Here is a 17475-nt window from a genome sequence, read left to right as displayed (position 1 = left end):
AGCCCCAGAGCCCTTTGAGGTGGTGAGATGGAGATGCCAGCAGCTCCGGAGGGAGAGCAGCCACTGTGCCACACTGCAGCGCTTCGCCCCAGGAGTACCGGTGCCAAGCTGTGCTCCTGCGTCCCGGCAGAGAGGACTGAGCCTCTGCTACCCAGCAGTGAAGAGCGTGTTCTGGGCACCCATTCTGATGCTGGCAGTGCCACGGTAAGAACGTTCTTCAGGTACCTCCGATGGGTCCTCGCGGTGCTGGGGTGTCCACAACCTGTGCGCATCCCCGGTTCCTGTTTCCTTGCTGGCGGTGCCAAGACATTGGGCTCTCCTCTCCCCAACCCTGACCCTGAGGCTGGGCGTGGGCACGGTGCTTTCTGCTCAAACCCCAACCCCTGCAATAAAGCTGCTGCCAGACCCCACCAGGTGCCCGTGGACGGAAACACGTGTCCCCAGGGCCACCGCGGCCAGAGGGCTCTGAGCGACCCCCACCCCGCGTCCCCTCGGTCCGTGCCGGGCTGCCCGGTGCCGGTGCCGGGTGCCGCCGTCGGAGCGGCGGAGGCGGAGCGCGGCCGGGCCCTCCCCCGGGCAATGCCCCGGGTCCGCCCCGCACGGCCCCGGGAGGAGTTGCTGCTGCCGCGGGCACCGGCACCGGCACGGCCAGGAGCACCGGGAGCACCGGGAGCGCCATGGCCTCCGCCGAGAGCGCGGAGCAGCGGGCGCTGCAGTACGAGCAGACCCTGGTGAGTTCGGTCGGGACCGGGCACCGGGAGCACCGGACGCGGCGGGGGGCACCGGGCACTGCAGCACGTCGCGGGGAGTGGGGCGGTTTTGGGTGATACTCCCTCTCCAGGAGCTCTGTAAAGGAGCAGCGCCCATGACGCCTGCTTCATCCCACCATGTCCTCCGAGCCTTGAGGGCTGTCTCCATCTGGGGGCCGCTGGGGGACGCTCGGTGCCGCCCCGCAGCCCCACAGCAATAGGGAAACCCATCGGAGCCCCCAGCCTCGTGGTGGGACCCTCGAGCACACCTTTCCCCAGCAGCGTGCCCTCAGCTCAGAGCACTGTGACCCCCATAAGTACCCCACACCACCCAGGCACCCTTTACCCTCCATGCTATGCCCGGCCCCAGCTTTCTGTCCCCAAGATAGCATATCTCCCCCGCCTGCAACCTTAGCCCCATGTTTACAACTGTCACCTTCCGGGCCTCCCTGCTGGCATCTCAGGGTGTCCTCCTTGCCCGCTGTGCCCACAGTCCCTCCGTTGCCCACAGCCCTCTGACACTGTGGGCAAAGGTACTTCTCATGGTCTGTTTGGGCCGGTGCCCGGCGCGGCTCAGTAAACGGGTACTTTGCCCTGGCAAAGGCCATCAGGCAGGGCAGGGAAGGGGCTGAGCACTGCTGGGCACCCACAGCTGTAGGGTTTGCATAGCCTTGAGCAGGGCATGCCCAGCCAGCACATGGCACCAAGGCCCTGTGTGCCGGGTGCCCTCTGCATCTTCTTCCCGAGCACGCTTACCGCAGGAGGGCAGAGGCACAAGGCTGGCATCAGGGCAGCCCTGTGGTGCCAGCAGACTTTGCCCTCCCACCTGCGGTCAGGGAGGTACCCACACCTCGGGGTGCCCATCCCCATGGCCTCGGGGCTCCTGCCGCCCACGTGGGCGAGGCTGGGTATGGGCACCCATCCCGCAGCCTCGTGCTTGGCTTCCAAAAGCCACCCCCGTGCCAAGCAGGAGGGCGGGTGCCCTCCCCAGTGCCACCAGCTCCTGCCAGGCTTGGGCTCCGGCTGCAGTCTGCATGGGACAGGTGCCCGTGGGAACCACCTGGTGCTAAGGGTGCCTGGGGTCCCTGCTACCCCCTGTGCCCCCCATGTGCCAAAGGGCCTCCAGTGAGGAAGATTAAGCTTGACAAACTGCCCTTGTTCACTGTGGAGCCGATTAGATCCCAGCTAAGACGGACAGCGTGACACAGACCCCCCCCCGGCCTCTCCATCTGCCTAAGAGCTGGGGTCCTTGCTCCCCATGTTCCCCACCTTTAAAACTCCCCATGAGCACTTTCTGGGGGGATGTCAACTGGCACCATGAGCCAAGGCTGTGGGCACTGCTGCTAGGGTGCTCAGTGCCCCATCTACCGTGGGATAGGGTGGCTTGGGGACACGGCAGTACCGATGCCAGCAGCCGTACCGCACACTGCATCACCCAGGCACAGCAGGCACCACTGCCTGGCACAGCCCAGGGGCACAGCACAGCAGATCCCAAATACGCAGTCCCAAAATACAGACCTCATCCTGTGCCCACGTCCCTGCTTGCCCCCCGCCAGCCCCCCCGCCCCGTGCCCGCTCCCTGCCTGCCCGGCACTGTGATTGTTCAGCTGCTTCGCGGCGGAGGCCGGAGTCCCGGGGCTGTTTGTGTTTCAAAAGGCCTTTGTGGAAAAATAACCCGAGCAGGAGGAGGAGGAGGAGTAGCAGGAGGAGGAGGAAGAGGAAGGCAGAATGGACTGCTGGCCCTCACTGACAGCTGGGCTCTGCTATGGGGTTTGCAGCACGGTGTGGCACAGCCCCTTTCCTCTTTTTAAGCACGGTTGGTGCGTTTGGGGGCTAATGGGGTTATAACCACCCCCCCCTCCTGCCAGGTTGGATCCCTTCCAGCTCCAGCTATAGGGGCATTCTGCTGGGAACCCATGGGGCAACGTGCCAGCCCTCCAGCAGGGGATACGGGGGACTCTCAGCCTGGGGTGCCCCCATCCTGAACAAGGGGAGCTATAGGGCTGGGGGGAGGCAGGCACTTGGCAGAACAACAGAACTCCTGGGGTGCAGAGCCGTTTGTTCTTCCAGAGGAAACAAGCTTCGCCCGAAGGGAGCCTTTGAACGCCGAGTGCCGTGCAGGGCTGGGGTCCTCCTCTGGCATGCGATGCTGAATGCAGCCCCTGAGGAGGCTGAGCTGCAGCCCCCAGCACATTTCCATAGAGCCGTGCACAAGTTTTGGGGTTGGTGATGGACACGGCTGTGCCCTCCCTCTCCCCTCCCAGGGCCGAACCTAACCCAGGTATCAGACAGCAGAGAATCCACCTGGCGCCACACAGGCTGCATTCTGCTCCTGGCCGGAGGGATCTGGGCAATGACCCACGAGAAATTCACCTTTATGCCATCCCTGCTTGAGCCAGCACGTGCCAAGCACAATGCCCACCCGTGCCACAGCCCCTCCGCTGGGCACTGTGCCGGGACAGGGGCTGTGGGGCAGCCACGTGCGGCACAGCAGGCGGGCATGCATCGGCATGAGGCTCACGTCGCCCCAACGTGGGAGCTTGGCAAGGGCCCCCGTGGCCCTAAAGCCTCCCTTTGTGCCCAGCCAACCTCTAGCGCTTGGCATTCAGGTCATGGCGGGGGGAGCAAGGCGGAAACCAAGCAACCAAGCCCTTGGCAGTGCCCCCAGTGCGGGACCAGTGCCCCCAGCTCGGCAGGGAGGAAGGGCACAATGAGCACAGGGGGCAGTGCCAGGGGCCAGGACACGTGCCATATGCCACCCGAGTGGCCACAGTGTCCCTGTGTGCCTCACGCCCTAAGTGTCGCTGCCCAATTTTTTGTCGGGCTAAGAGTGCACCCTGCCCTATTCTGCTCTCACGGGCTCAGCTTGGAACATATGTGCCCACCTTGGGGGGATCCCAACCCATGTAACAGCACCAAAATGAGACACAACTCCCAATATTGGGCCTCAGAGAAGCTCCCTGCCAGCCTGGCTGTGTTCCTGACACCGGATGCCTTCACCGACCCACTGTAGCCCAATCTATGGCTGGAGCACCTGGGCAGGGCCGGGGACTGGTACCAGTGGGGCCAGGCACTGTGCTGGCTGCGTGGATGAAACAATTGCTATTGATCCCCATCCCGGCGCTGGCACTGTGTCCACTGCTTCCCTGCCTCAGGTTCCCCACCTGCAGCCCAGAAGCCTGTGCCAACCCCCTGATTCCCCTTCCCACTCTTTTTCCCCCAGATGTATGGCCGCTACACACAGGACCTGGGCACCTTTGCCAAGGATGAGGCAGCCCGGCTGCGGCTGAAACAGGAGCATGAGGACAGTGGCACCCTACGGCCACGCCGCCCCTCTGAGCTGCTGGAGTACAGCCAGGGACGCTGTGCCCCCTGCTGTGGTAAGGGTGATGGGGACGTATCGGGGGGGACACCGAGCCCCTGGCACAGTGGCCAGGCAGCTCCATGCTCTTCTGGGCACCACTGCCCGCCCAGCTGCCGCCACTGCGGGTAGGGTTTCTCCTGCTGTCATGGGACACTGGCGCCGAGGACAATGCCACCTGCGGGGACACAATGGCCCAAAATAACCGGACGGCAGCAGTAGGGACGGGGCCCTCTGGCAGCTCGGCTTGGGGCTGTGCCAAGGGACGGCACTCGGGCGTGTTGTGCTGTGCTGCTCTGCCCGTCCCCGGCGCTAAGCCTGTGCTGTGCCTGCAGGCTGTGCCGTGCGGTGCCAGAGGTTCTTCATCGCCAGGGTGGGCGAGGACTGGGTTTTCCTCATCCTCCTGGGGTTGGTCATGGCGCTGGTGAGCTGGGCCATGGACTTTGCCATCGCCACCTGCCTCCAAGGTGAGTGGGCAGTGATGGGTGATGGGCATCCCAGGACAACAGCACATCCCATGCTGCCCGCAACTCGCTGTGCCCATAGCTCAGAAGTGGATGTATGGGGGCCTGGACACCAATGTGATGCTGCAGTATCTGGCCTGGGTCACCTACCCCACTGTGCTCATCACCTTCTCAGCTGGCTTCACCCAGATCCTCGCTCCACAGGCTGTAGGTAAGTTGCGTGCGTCCTAATGGGGTCTTCGCTCCCTGGGGCTGTGGGTTGTGAACAATCTGGGTGACCTAGACTATGGGGCTGGGGTCTTCCAAGATCCAAGGGATGGTCTTTATAAGGTCTCTCAGGGGTGTGGGATTGAGGTCCCTGCAGGGCTATAGGTTGGGGTGTCCCATCATGGTCTGGGGATGTTCCCAGGGGTCCTACCTGCACTGTGAGAAAGGCTTCACGTGGGTCCCTATGACAGTGTATCAGGGAGCACCCCAGGTCTACAGAACCAGGGCTTTCCCCATGGCTGTGGGTCAGGACTATCTCCATGCTGCCAGGCTCAGGGATCCCTGAGATGAAGACTATCCTGCGGGGTGTCATCCTGAAGGAGTATCTCACCTTGAAGACCTTCGTGGCCAAGGTGATTGGGCTGACGTGTGCCCTGGGTAGCGGCATGCCCCTGGGCAAGGAGGTGAGGGCACTTCCCATGGCTGGAGCAGGCAGTATGCTGGGTGGGGGGCACCAACGTCAGCCCCCACTGCTGTCCCCACAGGGTCCCTTTGTCCATATTGCCAGCATGTGTGCAGCCCTGCTCAGCCGCTTCCTCTCCTTCTTTGGGGGCATCTATGAGGTGAGTGAGTATGGATAGCATCTGGGGAACTCCAGCAGTGCTGGGACTGATTCAGCCTATGCTCACCTGCAGAACGAGGCAAGGAACACTGAAATGCTTGCAGCTGCCTGTGCTGTCGGTGTCGGCTGCTGCTTCGCTGCCCCCATTGGAGGTAGGGACCCCCCAGCCCATACCCTTTGCCCTCAAAAAGGTCAGCAGGATCCCACCCAGAGTACCAGGCAGAGGACAGGGACCCACGTGACTGGGCACAGCAGAGGCAGCACCACTAGTTGGGGTGCCCACAGGGCAGAGGATAAAGGGAGAAGCAGGCACCATCCTCCTAGAGGTGTAACATCTCATCTCGTCCTCTCCCCCACTGCACTGCGCTGCACACCAGGGAGCTCCCCACTCTGGCCCTGCTGAGCCCTGCCCATAGGTTTGTGCTGTCTGACTCTTTCCTTGTCCTGTGTGTGCTGAGCTGCCCCATCCATCCATCTGTCTATCCATATGTGTGTGCCCAACGCCATCTGTCTCCCCTTACTCATGACTTCCCACATCCCTGCACTGCCCTCTCGCTCGCACAGACAGCTGTGCACTTTGCTGAAGAAGCCCCGAATTGCAGCATGGCCATGGGGCTCTGGGTGGACAGCATGCCAGGCACCTGGGCTCTGCCTGCCTTTCTCCTCTCTTCCCTCTCGTCCTTCCTCCCACTGCCAGGCGTGCTGTTCAGCATTGAGGTCACCTCCACCTTCTTTGCTGTCCGCAACTATTGGCGTGGTTTCTTTGCCGCCACCTTCAGCGCCTTCATCTTCCGCGTGCTGGCTGTCTGGATCAAAGATGAAGGTACCCCCGTGGGATGGGAGGCTGGGGACACCAGGGTCCCCCCACCCAGCCCCGCTCACACCCACCGTGCCCCCAGAAACCATCACAGCGCTCTTCAAAACCCGCTTCCGCCTCGACTTCCCCTTTGACCTGCAGGAACTGCCTGCCTTTGCCGTCATTGGGTGAGTGTGTCTGCCCCATCCCATGTCTCCATCCCACACCCGTGTGGTGGACATGAGCACTCAGCCTCGACCTCTGCCCAGGATCGCCAGCGGTTTCGGTGGTGCTCTCTTTGTCTACCTCAACCGCAAGATTGTGCAGTGCATGCGCCGACAGAAGGCCATCAATCGCTTCTTGATGAAGAAGTAGGTGCCCAGTGGTCCCTACCATCATGGGAGCAACTGTCCCCTCTGGGATGGCAGGGATGGGATTGCACCAGTGTCACCACCTCCATGCCACCCTGCCAGGCGCCTGCTGTTCCCTGCCCTGGTGACACTTCTCATCTCCACACTGACCTTCCCACCCGGCTTTGGGCAGTTCATGGCTGGACAGGTAGCTATGGTGTGGCTATGGAGCTATGGTCCTTTGGGCCACCAGGACCCAAGCTCACTTTTTTGTCCCCAGCTCACTCAGAAGGACACGCTGGTGACGTTGTTTGACAACCGGACGTGGGCCAAGCAGGAGCCCAGTGATGAATTTGAGTACATGGGCATCCTGGAGGCCTGGCGACATCCCCGCTCCAACGTCTTCATCACCCTCGTTGTCTTCATCCTCATGAAGGTGGGTACATCCTCCCGCATGCCACCAGGGAGGTGCTGGATGGGAGCCACCAAGGTGCTCCTGGGAGACAGTGGGTGGCTGCTCCTGCGGCCACCAACGTGGTGGCTGGGTGCCACGAATATGCTGTCAAGGAGATCTTGGCAGAGAGCAGCTGGGGTGCCACCAGAGAGTGCTGGCGGGGTGCCCCTGGCGTGGTGCCATGCCAGCTTCCTGCTCTAGGGCTGGTGCTGGAGGAGAGCCAGCCCAAGGGGATGGCAATTAACATGTGCTCATATCCCCCATGCAGTTCTGGATGTCAGCCCTGGCTACCACCATCCCTGTGCCCTGTGGGGCTTTCATGCCGGTCTTCGTCATTGGTGAGGGACAGGGTCACCTGATGTCTCCTGGTGGAGGGACACGGCGCAGGTGTAGGAATGGGGTTGGGACCTGGGAGAGGCCCATGGCCTCCACAGTCTCCCTCTGTGGGCAGGGGCAGCCTTTGGGCGGCTGGTTGGGGAGAGCATGGCAGCCTGGTTCCCTGATGGGATCCACACCGACAGCAACACCTACCGCATCGTGCCAGGGGGCTACGCCGTGGTAGGTAAGCACGGCACCCTTCCCATCCCCATCTCATCCCATCCCTACTTGATCCTTCCCATCCCCCTCCCAGAGAGCTGCTGGTGTCCCTGAGTGCCTCCCATCAATGGGATTGTCCTAAGGATGTCCCTAGGGTGTGGGACACAGCCCCATGAGACAGCTGCCCATGTCTCCTGGGGCTGGCAGGGGCGGCCGCACTGTCGGGTGCTGTTACCCACACTGTGTCCACCGCCGTCATCGTCTTCGAGCTGACGGGGCAAATCTCGCACATCCTGCCCGTTATGATTGCTGTCATCCTGGCCAACGCGGTGGCCCAGAGCCTCCAGCCCTCCCTCTACGACAGCATCATCCGCATCAAGAAGCTGCCCTACCTCCCTGAGCTGGGCTGGGGGCACCATGAGTGAGTGTCCCCACATCCCCAACCACAAGCGCTCTGTGGCACCGTGCTGAGGGCATTTCCCCGGGCAGGAAGTACAACATGCGGGTGGAGGACATCATGGTGCGGGATGTCCCCTACGTCTCTCTCAACTGCAAGTACCGGGACCTGCAGCATGTGCTGCAGAGCACCAAGATGAAGAGCTTGGCACTGGTGGATTCAGCAGGTAAGAGGCACATGGAAGCTTCTCCATCTTTCCACAATGTCCCTGCAGCGCTGTTCCCTGCAACGTGTCCCCTCTCGGTCACAGAGTCCATGATCCTGCTGGGCTCCATTGAAAGGGCACAGGTGGGGGCCCTGCTGGGCCACCAGCTGCATCCCCAGCGCCGGCTCCAGGCCCTGCGGCAGAAGGCATGGGCGAGCGCTGATGACGGGCGCCGGTTTTCCGAAGCCAGCGTCTGCTTCCATGTGAGGGACCGCCCTCGGGTCCCCCCATCAAGGTGTCTTTGCCTCCCTGACCCCATCCCTTCCCTCCCACAGATCAGCACTGAAGCTTCCTCCTTCACTCCCACACGCAGCGGATCCCGCAAGCCCCTAAAGCCAGCATTGAAGCGGGTGCCCAGCGTCCCTGCCGACGGCCCCCCAGGTGACTCAGCACCCCACAGCCCCCTTGGGAGCCCGCTGCCCCACGCTGACCCCTCTGCTTCCTGCAGCCAGTGCCACCGACAGCTCCAGCATCGCCCTCAAGAGCCTCTTCTGTGCCAACAGTGCTGCGGAGCCTGCTGAGGTGAGCACCCGTCCCTGCTTGTCCTCAACTACTCCCATCCCATGCCTCTCCATCCCTTCTCCAGGCCCTTCCTGTCCCTTACCATCCTGATCACCATCTCTCTCCCCTGCCTGACCCTGCCTGTCCTTTTCCATCCACGGTTGACCCTTTCCACCCCATCCCATCCCTACTTGACCCTTTCTGTCCCAGTCTCTTCCCCACATGACCCTGCCTGTCTCTATTTGCCCCATCCATCCCATCCCATCCCATCCCATCCCATCCCATCCCATCCCATCCCATCCCATCCCATCCCATCCCATCCCATCCCATCCCATCCCATCCCATCCCATCCCTATTTAACTTTTCTCATCCCATCCCATCCCACTCCATCCCGTTCCTACTTGACCCTTCCCTTCCATATCCATTCCATCCCTATTTGACCCACCCCATATCCACCCCTATTTGCCCTATCCCATCCCATCCTGTCTCTGCTTGTCCCAGCCTGGCCCCCCTCCATGCCATGCCCCCTAACACCATCTCTCCCGCATGGTGCCAGGCGCAGGGCCAGGCCCCTCGCAAGGCCAAGCACGTCCGCATTTCCGTAACGGTAAGCTGCAGCCAATGGCAGCCTGGGCAGAGCTGCTCTCAGCCAATTGGAGGCCAGCCTGAATCCTCTCAACCAATCATGGCCTGGCACGATTCCACTTGGCCAACCACATTTGGTCTGTGTCTGTGTAGACAATCTCAGATGCGTCCCGATTTCTGCTTGGCCAATTAGGGCGCGGGAACTTTCAATCCCAAATCTGCTTGGCCAATCTTAGCATGGATCCTCTCAGCCAATCACAGCAATTGAATTTCCCTCACTTTCCTTCACCAATCACAACCCAGGCTGCTTTCTCTTCACCAATCACAACCTGGGCATGCCCAATCACATTCTCCCACATCACCCCATTGTGCACGCCCGGCACGGCGTCACCCCACCTCTCTCACAGGAGGACCTGGACCTGGGGGACAGGATGACACCGGCAGAGGTGAGCCCAGGCCGGGGGATTGCCTCTGGGGCTGTGCCATGGGGCTGAGTCCCACAGCGTGCTCCCTGTGCCTCAGATCCTGGACTGGGAAGAGCAGCAGCTGGAGCAGAACGTGGACTTCAGCAGCACCCAGATTGACCCCGCACCCTTCCAGCTGGTGGAGCGCACCTCTCTGCACAAGGTGGGTCCCTGCTGCATCCCCCCACCCCAATTCCCCACTGCGTACCCCACTGAGCCCCCTGTTTTCCTACAGACCCACACCATCTTCTCACTACTGGGCTTGGACCACGCGTACGTCACCAGCATCGGGCGCCTGGTGGGCATGGTGTCCCTCAAGGAGGTGAGGATGGGGGGCAGAGCACAGGGACAGGGATACCCCATTTGCCCACTGATGACACTGGGGTGCCCCACAGCTGCGCAAAGCCATCGAAGGCTCACTGACCGCCAAGGGGGTGAAGGTGTTGCCACCGCTCGCCAGCTTCCGCCGCAGCAGCACCAGTGCGGGTGAGCTGGACACCACCGACCTGCGCCAGCTCTGGGACCGTCACCAGCACCACCCCATGCCCCGTGAGGCCGGCCCTGATGATGGGGACACCAGCAAGTGACGGTGACGCCAAACCCCTACCCTGTGTCGGGGGTGCTGCGGGGGCTCCCTATGGGGGACATGGGCATCCTCCTTTCAGTGCCATGGGGTGGCCAGGTGCCCCCCCAACCTGCCCATGCCCCGAGGCTTCCCCTGTTGCTACCTCTGCCCCCTCCCAGCCCCATCGCCTCCCAGCACGGCCGCAGCCCCCATGGGCACTCTAAGCATTTGGTCGAGGGACATGGGGACAAGAGAAGTCATCGCCGCCTTCCCAGTGCCTCGGTGCCAGGAATGGGGACCCTGCAACCCCGCCACTGTGCATCCCCCTGTGTAAATACAGAGATTTTTATATTAATTTAATTAAAGAACTTTATAAACAGCCACCTTGCCAGAGCATGGAGGTGTGCAGGGGGCACGGAGCCCCAGGGCACGGTCACCATTACTGTCCCCGTGCCGTCCCTGCACTCAGTGTTGCCTCGCTGCGGTACAGCGGCTGCGGCGTCTCACCGGGACGGGCACCGGCACGGCGCCAGGCGGTGATGACCAGCATGCCGGCGTCGGTCAGGGCACAGCTCACCGATAGAGGGTCCGTGTCCTCAGGCAGGCGGCACTGGTGGGTGAAAGTGTCGCACACCGTGCCGTCCTCTGCCACCTGCATGGCACAGTGGCATCAGATGGTCATGTGTGGTAGGCGGGCAGCAGGCTGCTTCCCAGTTAGCCAGGTACAAATGATGGGGATATCTGGGGAGGGAGGGAGGAAGGGGTCCTCACCTTCTCAGCCCAGATGGCAACGTGGCCGTTGGAGGTGGTCACCACAATGTCAGGAGGATCGAACTGGCTGACGTCGGCCACCACCTGGTAGGTTTCACCCTGCACCTGCACCCATGTGCCCAGAGTGTAGGGGCACACGGTGCCCGGGGAACCTGCAGGGATCAGGAATAGGCATAACATGCAGGGAGTGGGAGGTGAGGGGGAACTGGGGGGGTTGAGATCACTGGGGGGACTTCAGGGAGAAGTGGGGAAGGGAATATGGGGTGGCCTGAGGACAGGGGGACACATAGGGATGGCCAGAAAAGTCTGGAGAAAGAAGGCTGGGGGGGGGGGGGGGGGCTGTTGCTGTGGCTCTGGAAGGGCGAATGGGAGCATCTGGGTCACCTTGAGGATCTGGGTGCACAGGGGCTGGGGGGATGTAAGGGCACTCAGGAAGATTGGGGCTGGGGGAGAAAGAGGCATGAGGGTGTCTGGGGGCACTGAGAGGCTCTGTAAGATTTAGGGAGGGGAGAACAGGGGACACCGTGAGCCTGGCGACCCTGGGAAGCCCTTGAAGGGACTTACCTGGGGGGGTGGGAGGGGAGATGCAGGACAGTCCGTGGGGAACTCAGGCTGGCAGTGCCTGAGCACAGGGCAGCAGGCTGCATTTTGGGGTCCCCCATCCCAAACCCCATACCTGGGTACCTGAAGGTGTCGTAGTGGTACCTCTCCCCCTCGAAGCGGGGCTCGCCGGCACCCAGCCCCTGGCTGTAGGTGCTGATGTGCTCAGCACGGTACGTAGCAGCTGAGCTGAGCGATGCCATGTCACTGTGCCACTGCCACCGCCCAACCTGTCCCCAATACCCCGCACAGGGCAGGGGGATGGCCAGGCGCCTGCTGCCACATGCCCATAATTAGCCCGGTAGCCTGGCCAGGAATGCGAGATAACGGCCGAGGCCTCTCTGTCACCCTATGGGGGGACATGCAGGAGACGCTGCTGTCACCGCCATCCTGCCACCCCACCAGGGCCCCTCTCCTGCAAGCAGACGCAGCTGTGCAGCACTCACACCACCGATTTTATTGGAGGGCAGGTGGGATGGAGGCAGGGGCAGGGGGACCCTCGCATGGGGTAGATCCCGGCACCCCATGGAGATGTACCCATGTGCACGTACCCCTCAGAGGTGTATGCACACAAATACCCCTTTCTCCCCATCCCACTGTAGGTTTTGGGGCCAGGATCCCTGGGTCCTGCTCTGGGTTGCTGATGTCCCTATACGTGGTGGTGGCACAGGGGTCAGGGGGCAGGGAGCCCCTCATCGTGGCATCAGCCTCCCCCGGCAGCTTGGTCATGCAGAGGTGGGGGTCCCACGACAGGTGGCACAGGGCAGAGTTGGGGGTGTGTGGCAGCATGGGAGCAAAGGGCACTGGGGGGTGCAAGGATGGGGGGGGTGGCAAGGGGTGGCATGCAGTGGGCAAGTGGCCCCACAAGAACAAGTGCCATGCAGGAAGGGAGGGCAAGCGTCAATGAAAATTGGCATTCCTTCCCCCAAACGGTGTGCCCGGACAGCTGGGGGTCCTGTACTGGAGTGTCAGCCCTCCAGATACAACGAGGGGGGGCGACCACCTCCGTGTAGGCACTTGGTTCCCTGCTAGGGGTGAGCAACTTGGGGGCAGGGACATCAGTCATGGGTCCTGTCACACCTCCCGGGTTGGCCCACAGCAGACCTGGGGGCCCCCACCGTAGGGCTGGTTGGGGATACTCCCACGGGGGGGGTGTCATGCCCATCCCACTCCCACCTGCAGCCTCCCCATGTCAGCCTCCACATGCATACAAAAGCATAGAAACCTCCATCACCGTGGCACATGGGCACCCCCCCGGCCCCCTCCTGAACCCCGTGTCCAAAGGCAGCAGTTCACAGTATAAAATTCATCAGAGAGCAAGAAGAGCCTCTGTGCCCCAACTCCCACCCCCAGCCCTGGTCCAGAGTGGGGGCACTGTGGGCTTAGCCCAGAAAGGTTCAGCTGTGCCAACAGGGTGGGGGGGCTCAGTGCCCACGAAGGGGTGGCGAGGGGATGCATGCGGACAGCCAGCCCCACAGCTTCAGGTCCCATCAGTCCTGGGGGGCACGGTGCTGGGGAGAGGCAGAGTCCATCACGGCTCTTCAGCCTCCTCCTCCTCCTCCTCCTCGTCCTCCTCCTCGTCTTCCTCCTCCAGTGACACCACCCCAGACGAGGCAACATCAGAGATTTTGCGGCGGAGCGTGAAGTCCTTGCTCAGCACCACCTCGTCCTCGGCAGGCGAGAGGCAGGCCTCGGCATAGGGCATGGGGGACAGCGAGTCCTGGCAGCGGGGCCATACCAGACCCCGCAAGGCACTTTGGCTGCTCGGGGGGGGCAGCTCACCCCCCAGGGAGCCCAGCAGTTTGGCAGTGAGTTCGGAGGGGGACACCATCTCCAGGCTGCAGAGGCTGGAGCAGAGGGTTTCGGGGGACAGCGTGCGCGACGAGTCACTCTCAGGCTCACAGGAGCCGTGCCGTGCTCCCAGCTGGCACAAGTGGCCCCGCAGCAGGTCCCGCAGCAGCGCCGCACTGGGATGATGCTCTGTGGGAACAGCGGTCAGCCCCATAGCCAGGAATCCCAATGACTGCCAGCCCCATGATGGCACCATGGGGAGTCCTGGCAGCAGGACACCGTCCCCAATCCACAAGTCCCCAGGGTGCTCACCGGCTGGCAGGGAGCTCTCTGAGGATGGCATGAAGTCCTCATCGTAGGACTCGTCGTTGGAGTCGTCCCCATCCACTGAGGACCAGGCACGCAGCTTGGCCTCAGCGATGGCAAACTGCTCTGCCACGCCTGGCACAGGACAGTGTGGTCACAGTGGGAGGTGGCACAAACCCCCACACAGCCAGCAGTGAGAATGGGGGAGACATCAGCACAGCAGGGACAGCATGCCTAGGATAGGGCATCTCATCCCATGGGCAGGATGGATGGATGGATAGGAACATGGAGGTGGATGGCAGATGAATGGGAACATGAGGACAGGTGGTTGGAGACATGGGAATAGATGGAGGGATGAGAAAGAATGGATGAGTGGGGACAAGAAGAATTACGGGTGTTTGGGTGGGTGGGTGGAAGGAGGGATGGATGAGTGGGTGGGTGAAGACATGGGAGGGATGGATGGAGGATGGATAGAAGATGGATGAGCAGGGGCATGGGGGTGAATGGATGAGTGGGGACATGGTGATGGATGGATGGGCGGATGGGTGGATGGATGCACGGAGACTCCACGCAGTGCCCACCTGCAGCGAAGCGTGCCTCCTGCTCGCCCTCGCTCAGGTGGCAGTAGGAGTTGAAGGCGCTCTCCAGCGCAGCGGGTGGCTCCACGGGTTTGCACCAGCCCTTCCACTCGATGAGGTGTGCGACGCGGCCCTGCGCCATGGCAGTTGGCTTCGTCACATGCTCCTTCACCACCTGCGAGATGCCTGGAGCAACGCCATATCAGTACCACAGGGACGATGCAGGGACCCCACCGCCCTCCCTCCCTCCCGCCCCCGTTTCCCAGGGCAGTTACCATGCAGTGAGGAGCGGGCCAGGGCGGCGATTTCCTGGATGGTCAGCGCACGCCGCGACTTGGGCAGCATCTCGACAGTGTCTTCAACATTGACCTGTGTTGCGGGCAGGGGTGTCACGCCGTGCATGCACTAAGTGCCCGCTCCCATCGCTGTGGTGATACACACGTGCACTTGTACTGATGCGCATGCAGCTGTTGTGCCTGTACACTTGCATATATGCACATGTGCTCCGCTCTCTGCAGTTGGTGCGACCGAGCGCGGCTCACGCATTGCACACGCACATGTGCAAGGTTGTTGGTGCACCCGCTGTGCTGGGGCATCCCTTCCCAATCCCCGTGCCCACGGCCATGGGGAAGTGATGTGGGATTTGGAGGCGCGCAACAACTCGTATTGCCATGGCAACGCGGCGCCGTGGACTGATTTCTCCCAGGATACAGCCCAGCTCAGGGCTGACGTCAGAGCCGGCTGTGAGCCGGTTGTGGGGCCGGGCAGGGCGGGCAGCGGGGCCCCGGTGCGGCGATACCTCGAGGAAGTCCTGGCTGTCGAAGGAGGCCTGGCGCAACAGGCGGGGCAACGGGGCCGGTCGGGCGGCTCGCAGCGGGGACAGTGCTTTCACCTCCTTCCACTCCACGCACAGGGTCGTGTCCACGGCCACTGCGGGGAGAGCTCAGTGCCTCCATCTGCCCAGCTGAGGCCGGGTGCATCTCATTGCACGGAGCGCCGGCGCTGCGGCACTGGGTGACTCACGGCCAGGCAGCTCTTCCGCCTGTGTCAGCGGCACCAGGCTGGCACCAGGAGTGGGAACACGGCCTGCCTTGGCCCGGGTTGTGGGAGCTCAGGATGCACGCGCCCAGGAACGGGGATGGGGTGGGAACAGTGCGGGTGGCGGCACTCAGCCAGGTGTCCCTGGGATGGGGCCAAGGCAGGTAGGATGCCGATGGGGTTGGGGTAGAGTTTAGGGTTTGGGGAGCTTGGGACAGGCTGTTATGGGGGGGGGTGTGCTTCTGCACCAGCTCTACGGCCCTAAACAGGGGGGGTACCCACCTCCCCCAGCATTGACAGCCCCAGCATCGGTGTTGGGGGGGGTTTCCCAATGCACCACAGCTCCTTAGCAGGCAGTGGACCCCAGGGGCTGGGGAAGAGCCTCATTTCCTTGCTCTGAGGCATATCGGGCTGATGTGAGGTGGCCATGGGGTGGGATATGGAGGGGGCAAAGAGTGCTCCTCAACCCAGCCTGGCTTCAGGGGAAGCTGCTGATTACTCCCCTCCCCCAAATCTGCTATGGGCAGAGGCACCCCTGGGTGACCCCCCCCAGCATAGACACCCCCAGGACAGCCCCACCATGTCTGTACCAGCCGCAGCCTGGGGTCACCACTCAGCCCTGCAACCACCCATTGCCTCCACCTCTGTCAGCCCCCATAGCCCCCCAGAGCCCAAGTAAATCCCACCAACTCTCACAGGTTCCCACACCCCCACAGGCCCCTGAGAAATACCCTAGCCCATAACTCTTGCCCAACCCCTGAACCCCAAACAGCCCATGGCTCCCCCACAGCCCTGCATAGCCTCCCACCTACCCATCATTCCTTCTCTGTCCTCACTCCCTCCCTAAGCCCCTTGACTCCTCTCAAGCAGCATCCCTAAGTCCTCTATGCCCCCTCAAAAACTCCCTTATAGATTCCAAGTCCTCCGCTACCCCCAGATTCTCCATATCCCTCCAGTGACCCCCATTCCTCTATAAATTCCCAAGCCTCCCAGCAACCGTGAGATACCCATATCCTTCCCGTACTGCGTACCTATAACTCTCTGCACCCCCTCCCCAAACCCTACAGTCCCCACAACTCTCCACACCCCACAACCACCCCACACTCTCCTCGCCGCATCAGCCCCACCCCCAAAGCTTCTAGCATCCCCAAAAGCAGCCTCCCCATAACCCATGCAACCCCCCCACGCCTCCAAGACCCTGTACGTTCCCTATACCCCCCCCCCTCGGCTCCAAACACGCCCCCCCCCCCCCCCTCCCCCGCAGACCCATCCCGGCGACGCTCACCCACCGATGGTGGTTTTGGAGCCGATGCAGCCCATGCTCCCGGGGGGGGCCCCGGTGCGGGCACTACCGCCGGCTCCGTGCCGTCCGCATCGCCCCCCGACCGCATGGGCGGCCCCAGGCGGTGCCCGCAGCCCCTCCGGGACGGTGACACCGGGCCCGGAGCCCCGAACGGTGCTGTGAGCCGGGCCGGTACCGGGCACGTCCAGAGACGTCACTGCTGAGGGAGGAAGAGGAGGGAGAGAGGGGAGGCGGGGAGACGGGGAGGAAGAGGAGGAGAGGGAGGAGGAGGAAGGGAGGGAGAGGAAGGCAGAGGAGAAGGAGAGAGGAGCGGAGGGATGAAGGCAGATGGAGGATGGAGGAAGGAGGGGGGGAGGGGGGGCGGAGGAAGAGGAGGAGGGGGAGGGAGGAAGACGAGGAAGAGGAGGAGGAGGAGGATGGGAAGAAGGCCGGACACCGCGGAGAGCGCCGTGCCAGCACCGCGGACAGCGCCCGCCCCAGAGAGCAGCCCGGGCACCCCGGAGAGCCGCAGAGCGGGGGACCCTCCGGCACCGGCGCCCCCCGGAGCTGAGCTGGAGGCCGCACTGTACGCCCCAAACCTCGAGCTGCCCGCCGCAGGCAGAGGGCTGCTCACCCTGGAACCTACTGCCGGCACTGCCGGGTGCCGCCCCTGCCCGAGGGACCTCGGACCTCGCCGGCTCCTGGGCAGGGGGAGCCCTACGGCCAAGGCTCCCAGGAGCCCTGCTCAGCCGTTCCCTGCCAAATGTTTCCCAGCATTAAGCGCTGCCAGGG

At 62.9% G+C, this 17475-nt stretch overlaps 3 protein-coding genes and 1 long non-coding RNA gene across 7 annotated transcripts; 2 read left to right on the top strand and 2 right to left on the bottom strand.

Annotated features, from left to right (window-relative positions):
• The first annotated feature begins 614 nt into the window (after nucleotides 1–614).
• CLCN2 (chloride voltage-gated channel 2) lies at nucleotides 615–10696 on the top strand. 4 transcript variants are annotated; one of them, XM_052685521.1, is made up of 24 exons: nucleotides 615–731; nucleotides 3973–4129; nucleotides 4446–4577; nucleotides 4657–4785; nucleotides 5112–5245; nucleotides 5327–5404; nucleotides 5477–5555; nucleotides 6101–6226; nucleotides 6303–6387; nucleotides 6469–6570; nucleotides 6673–6757; nucleotides 6830–6985; nucleotides 7272–7341; nucleotides 7455–7561; nucleotides 7810–7961; nucleotides 8030–8163; nucleotides 8248–8405; nucleotides 8478–8583; nucleotides 8651–8724; nucleotides 9260–9310; nucleotides 9696–9734; nucleotides 9811–9915; nucleotides 9988–10074; nucleotides 10148–10696. In XM_052685521.1, exons 1-24 carry the CDS (start codon nucleotides 678–680, stop codon nucleotides 10337–10339), a joined length of 2592 nt encoding a protein of 863 aa, XP_052541481.1. In that variant the 5' UTR covers nucleotides 615–677; the 3' UTR covers nucleotides 10340–10696. The 4 variants fall into 4 exon arrangements, with proteins under 4 accessions (XP_052541481.1, XP_052541479.1, XP_052541480.1 ...); XM_052685519.1 differs by having other exon boundaries at nucleotides 7455–7565; nucleotides 7748–7961; XM_052685520.1 differs by lacking the exon at nucleotides 9260–9310 and having other exon boundaries at nucleotides 7455–7565; nucleotides 7748–7961.
• Nucleotides 10659–11936, bottom strand: LOC128081856 (heat shock protein beta-7-like). The gene is made up of 3 exons (XM_052685564.1): nucleotides 11765–11936; nucleotides 11089–11240; nucleotides 10659–10969 (listed from the first exon to the last, which is right to left on the bottom strand). Exons 1-3 carry the CDS (start codon nucleotides 11889–11891, stop codon nucleotides 10757–10759), a joined length of 492 nt encoding a protein of 163 aa, XP_052541524.1. The 5' UTR covers nucleotides 11892–11936; the 3' UTR covers nucleotides 10659–10756.
• Nucleotides 11081–13379, top strand: LOC128081858 (uncharacterized). The gene is made up of 3 exons (XR_008207428.1): nucleotides 11081–11175; nucleotides 12291–12423; nucleotides 13283–13379. It is a non-coding gene; the product is annotated as an uncharacterized LOC128081858 (long non-coding RNA).
• On the bottom strand, nucleotides 12417–17266 carry FAM131A (family with sequence similarity 131 member A). Its single transcript, XM_052685555.1, is given in 7 exon segments — nucleotides 12417–13668; nucleotides 13792–13920; nucleotides 14367–14549; nucleotides 14639–14732; nucleotides 15163–15293; nucleotides 16691–16723; nucleotides 16726–17266. Coding segments are annotated over 7 exon segments (1086 nt in total). The 5' UTR covers nucleotides 16793–17266; the 3' UTR covers nucleotides 12417–13219.
• Nucleotides 17267–17475: the final 209 nt, after the last annotated feature.

Source organism: Tympanuchus pallidicinctus, unplaced genomic scaffold (genome assembly GCF_026119805.1).
Source record: "Tympanuchus pallidicinctus isolate F22 unplaced genomic scaffold, pur_lepc_1.0 scaffold22, whole genome shotgun sequence".
Taxonomy (NCBI): Eukaryota; Metazoa; Chordata; class Aves; order Galliformes; family Phasianidae; genus Tympanuchus; species Tympanuchus pallidicinctus.
Note: the sequence above shows the minus strand (reverse complement) of the source record. Positions and strands in the feature narration are given on the sequence as shown.

What these genes read in the sequence shown, in the direction of transcription:
- CLCN2 (XM_052685519.1), top strand. Translation starts at nt 678, where the DNA reads ATGGCCTCCGCCGAGAGCGCGGAGCAGCGGGCGCTGCAGTACGAGCAG. An exon ending in GGCAGTTCATGGCTGGACAG is followed by an intron (nt 6,758 to 6,829) that starts GTAGCTATGGTG and finishes TTTTGTCCCCAG; the next exon opens with CTCACTCAGAAGGACACGCT. An exon ending in AGCGCACCTCTCTGCACAAG is followed by an intron (nt 9,916 to 9,987) that starts GTGGGTCCCTGC and finishes GTTTTCCTACAG; the next exon opens with ACCCACACCATCTTCTCACT.
- LOC128081856 (XM_052685564.1), bottom strand. Translation starts at nt 11,891, where the DNA reads ATGGCATCGCTCAGCTCAGCTGCTACGTACCGTGCTGAGCACATCAGC. An exon ending in CGACACCTTCAGGTACCCAG is followed by an intron (nt 11,241 to 11,764) that starts GTATGGGGTTTG and finishes TGATCCCTGCAG; the next exon opens with GTTCCCCGGGCACCGTGTGC. An exon ending in TTGCCATCTGGGCTGAGAAG is followed by an intron (nt 10,970 to 11,088) that starts GTGAGGACCCCT and finishes TGTGCCATGCAG; the next exon opens with GTGGCAGAGGACGGCACGGT.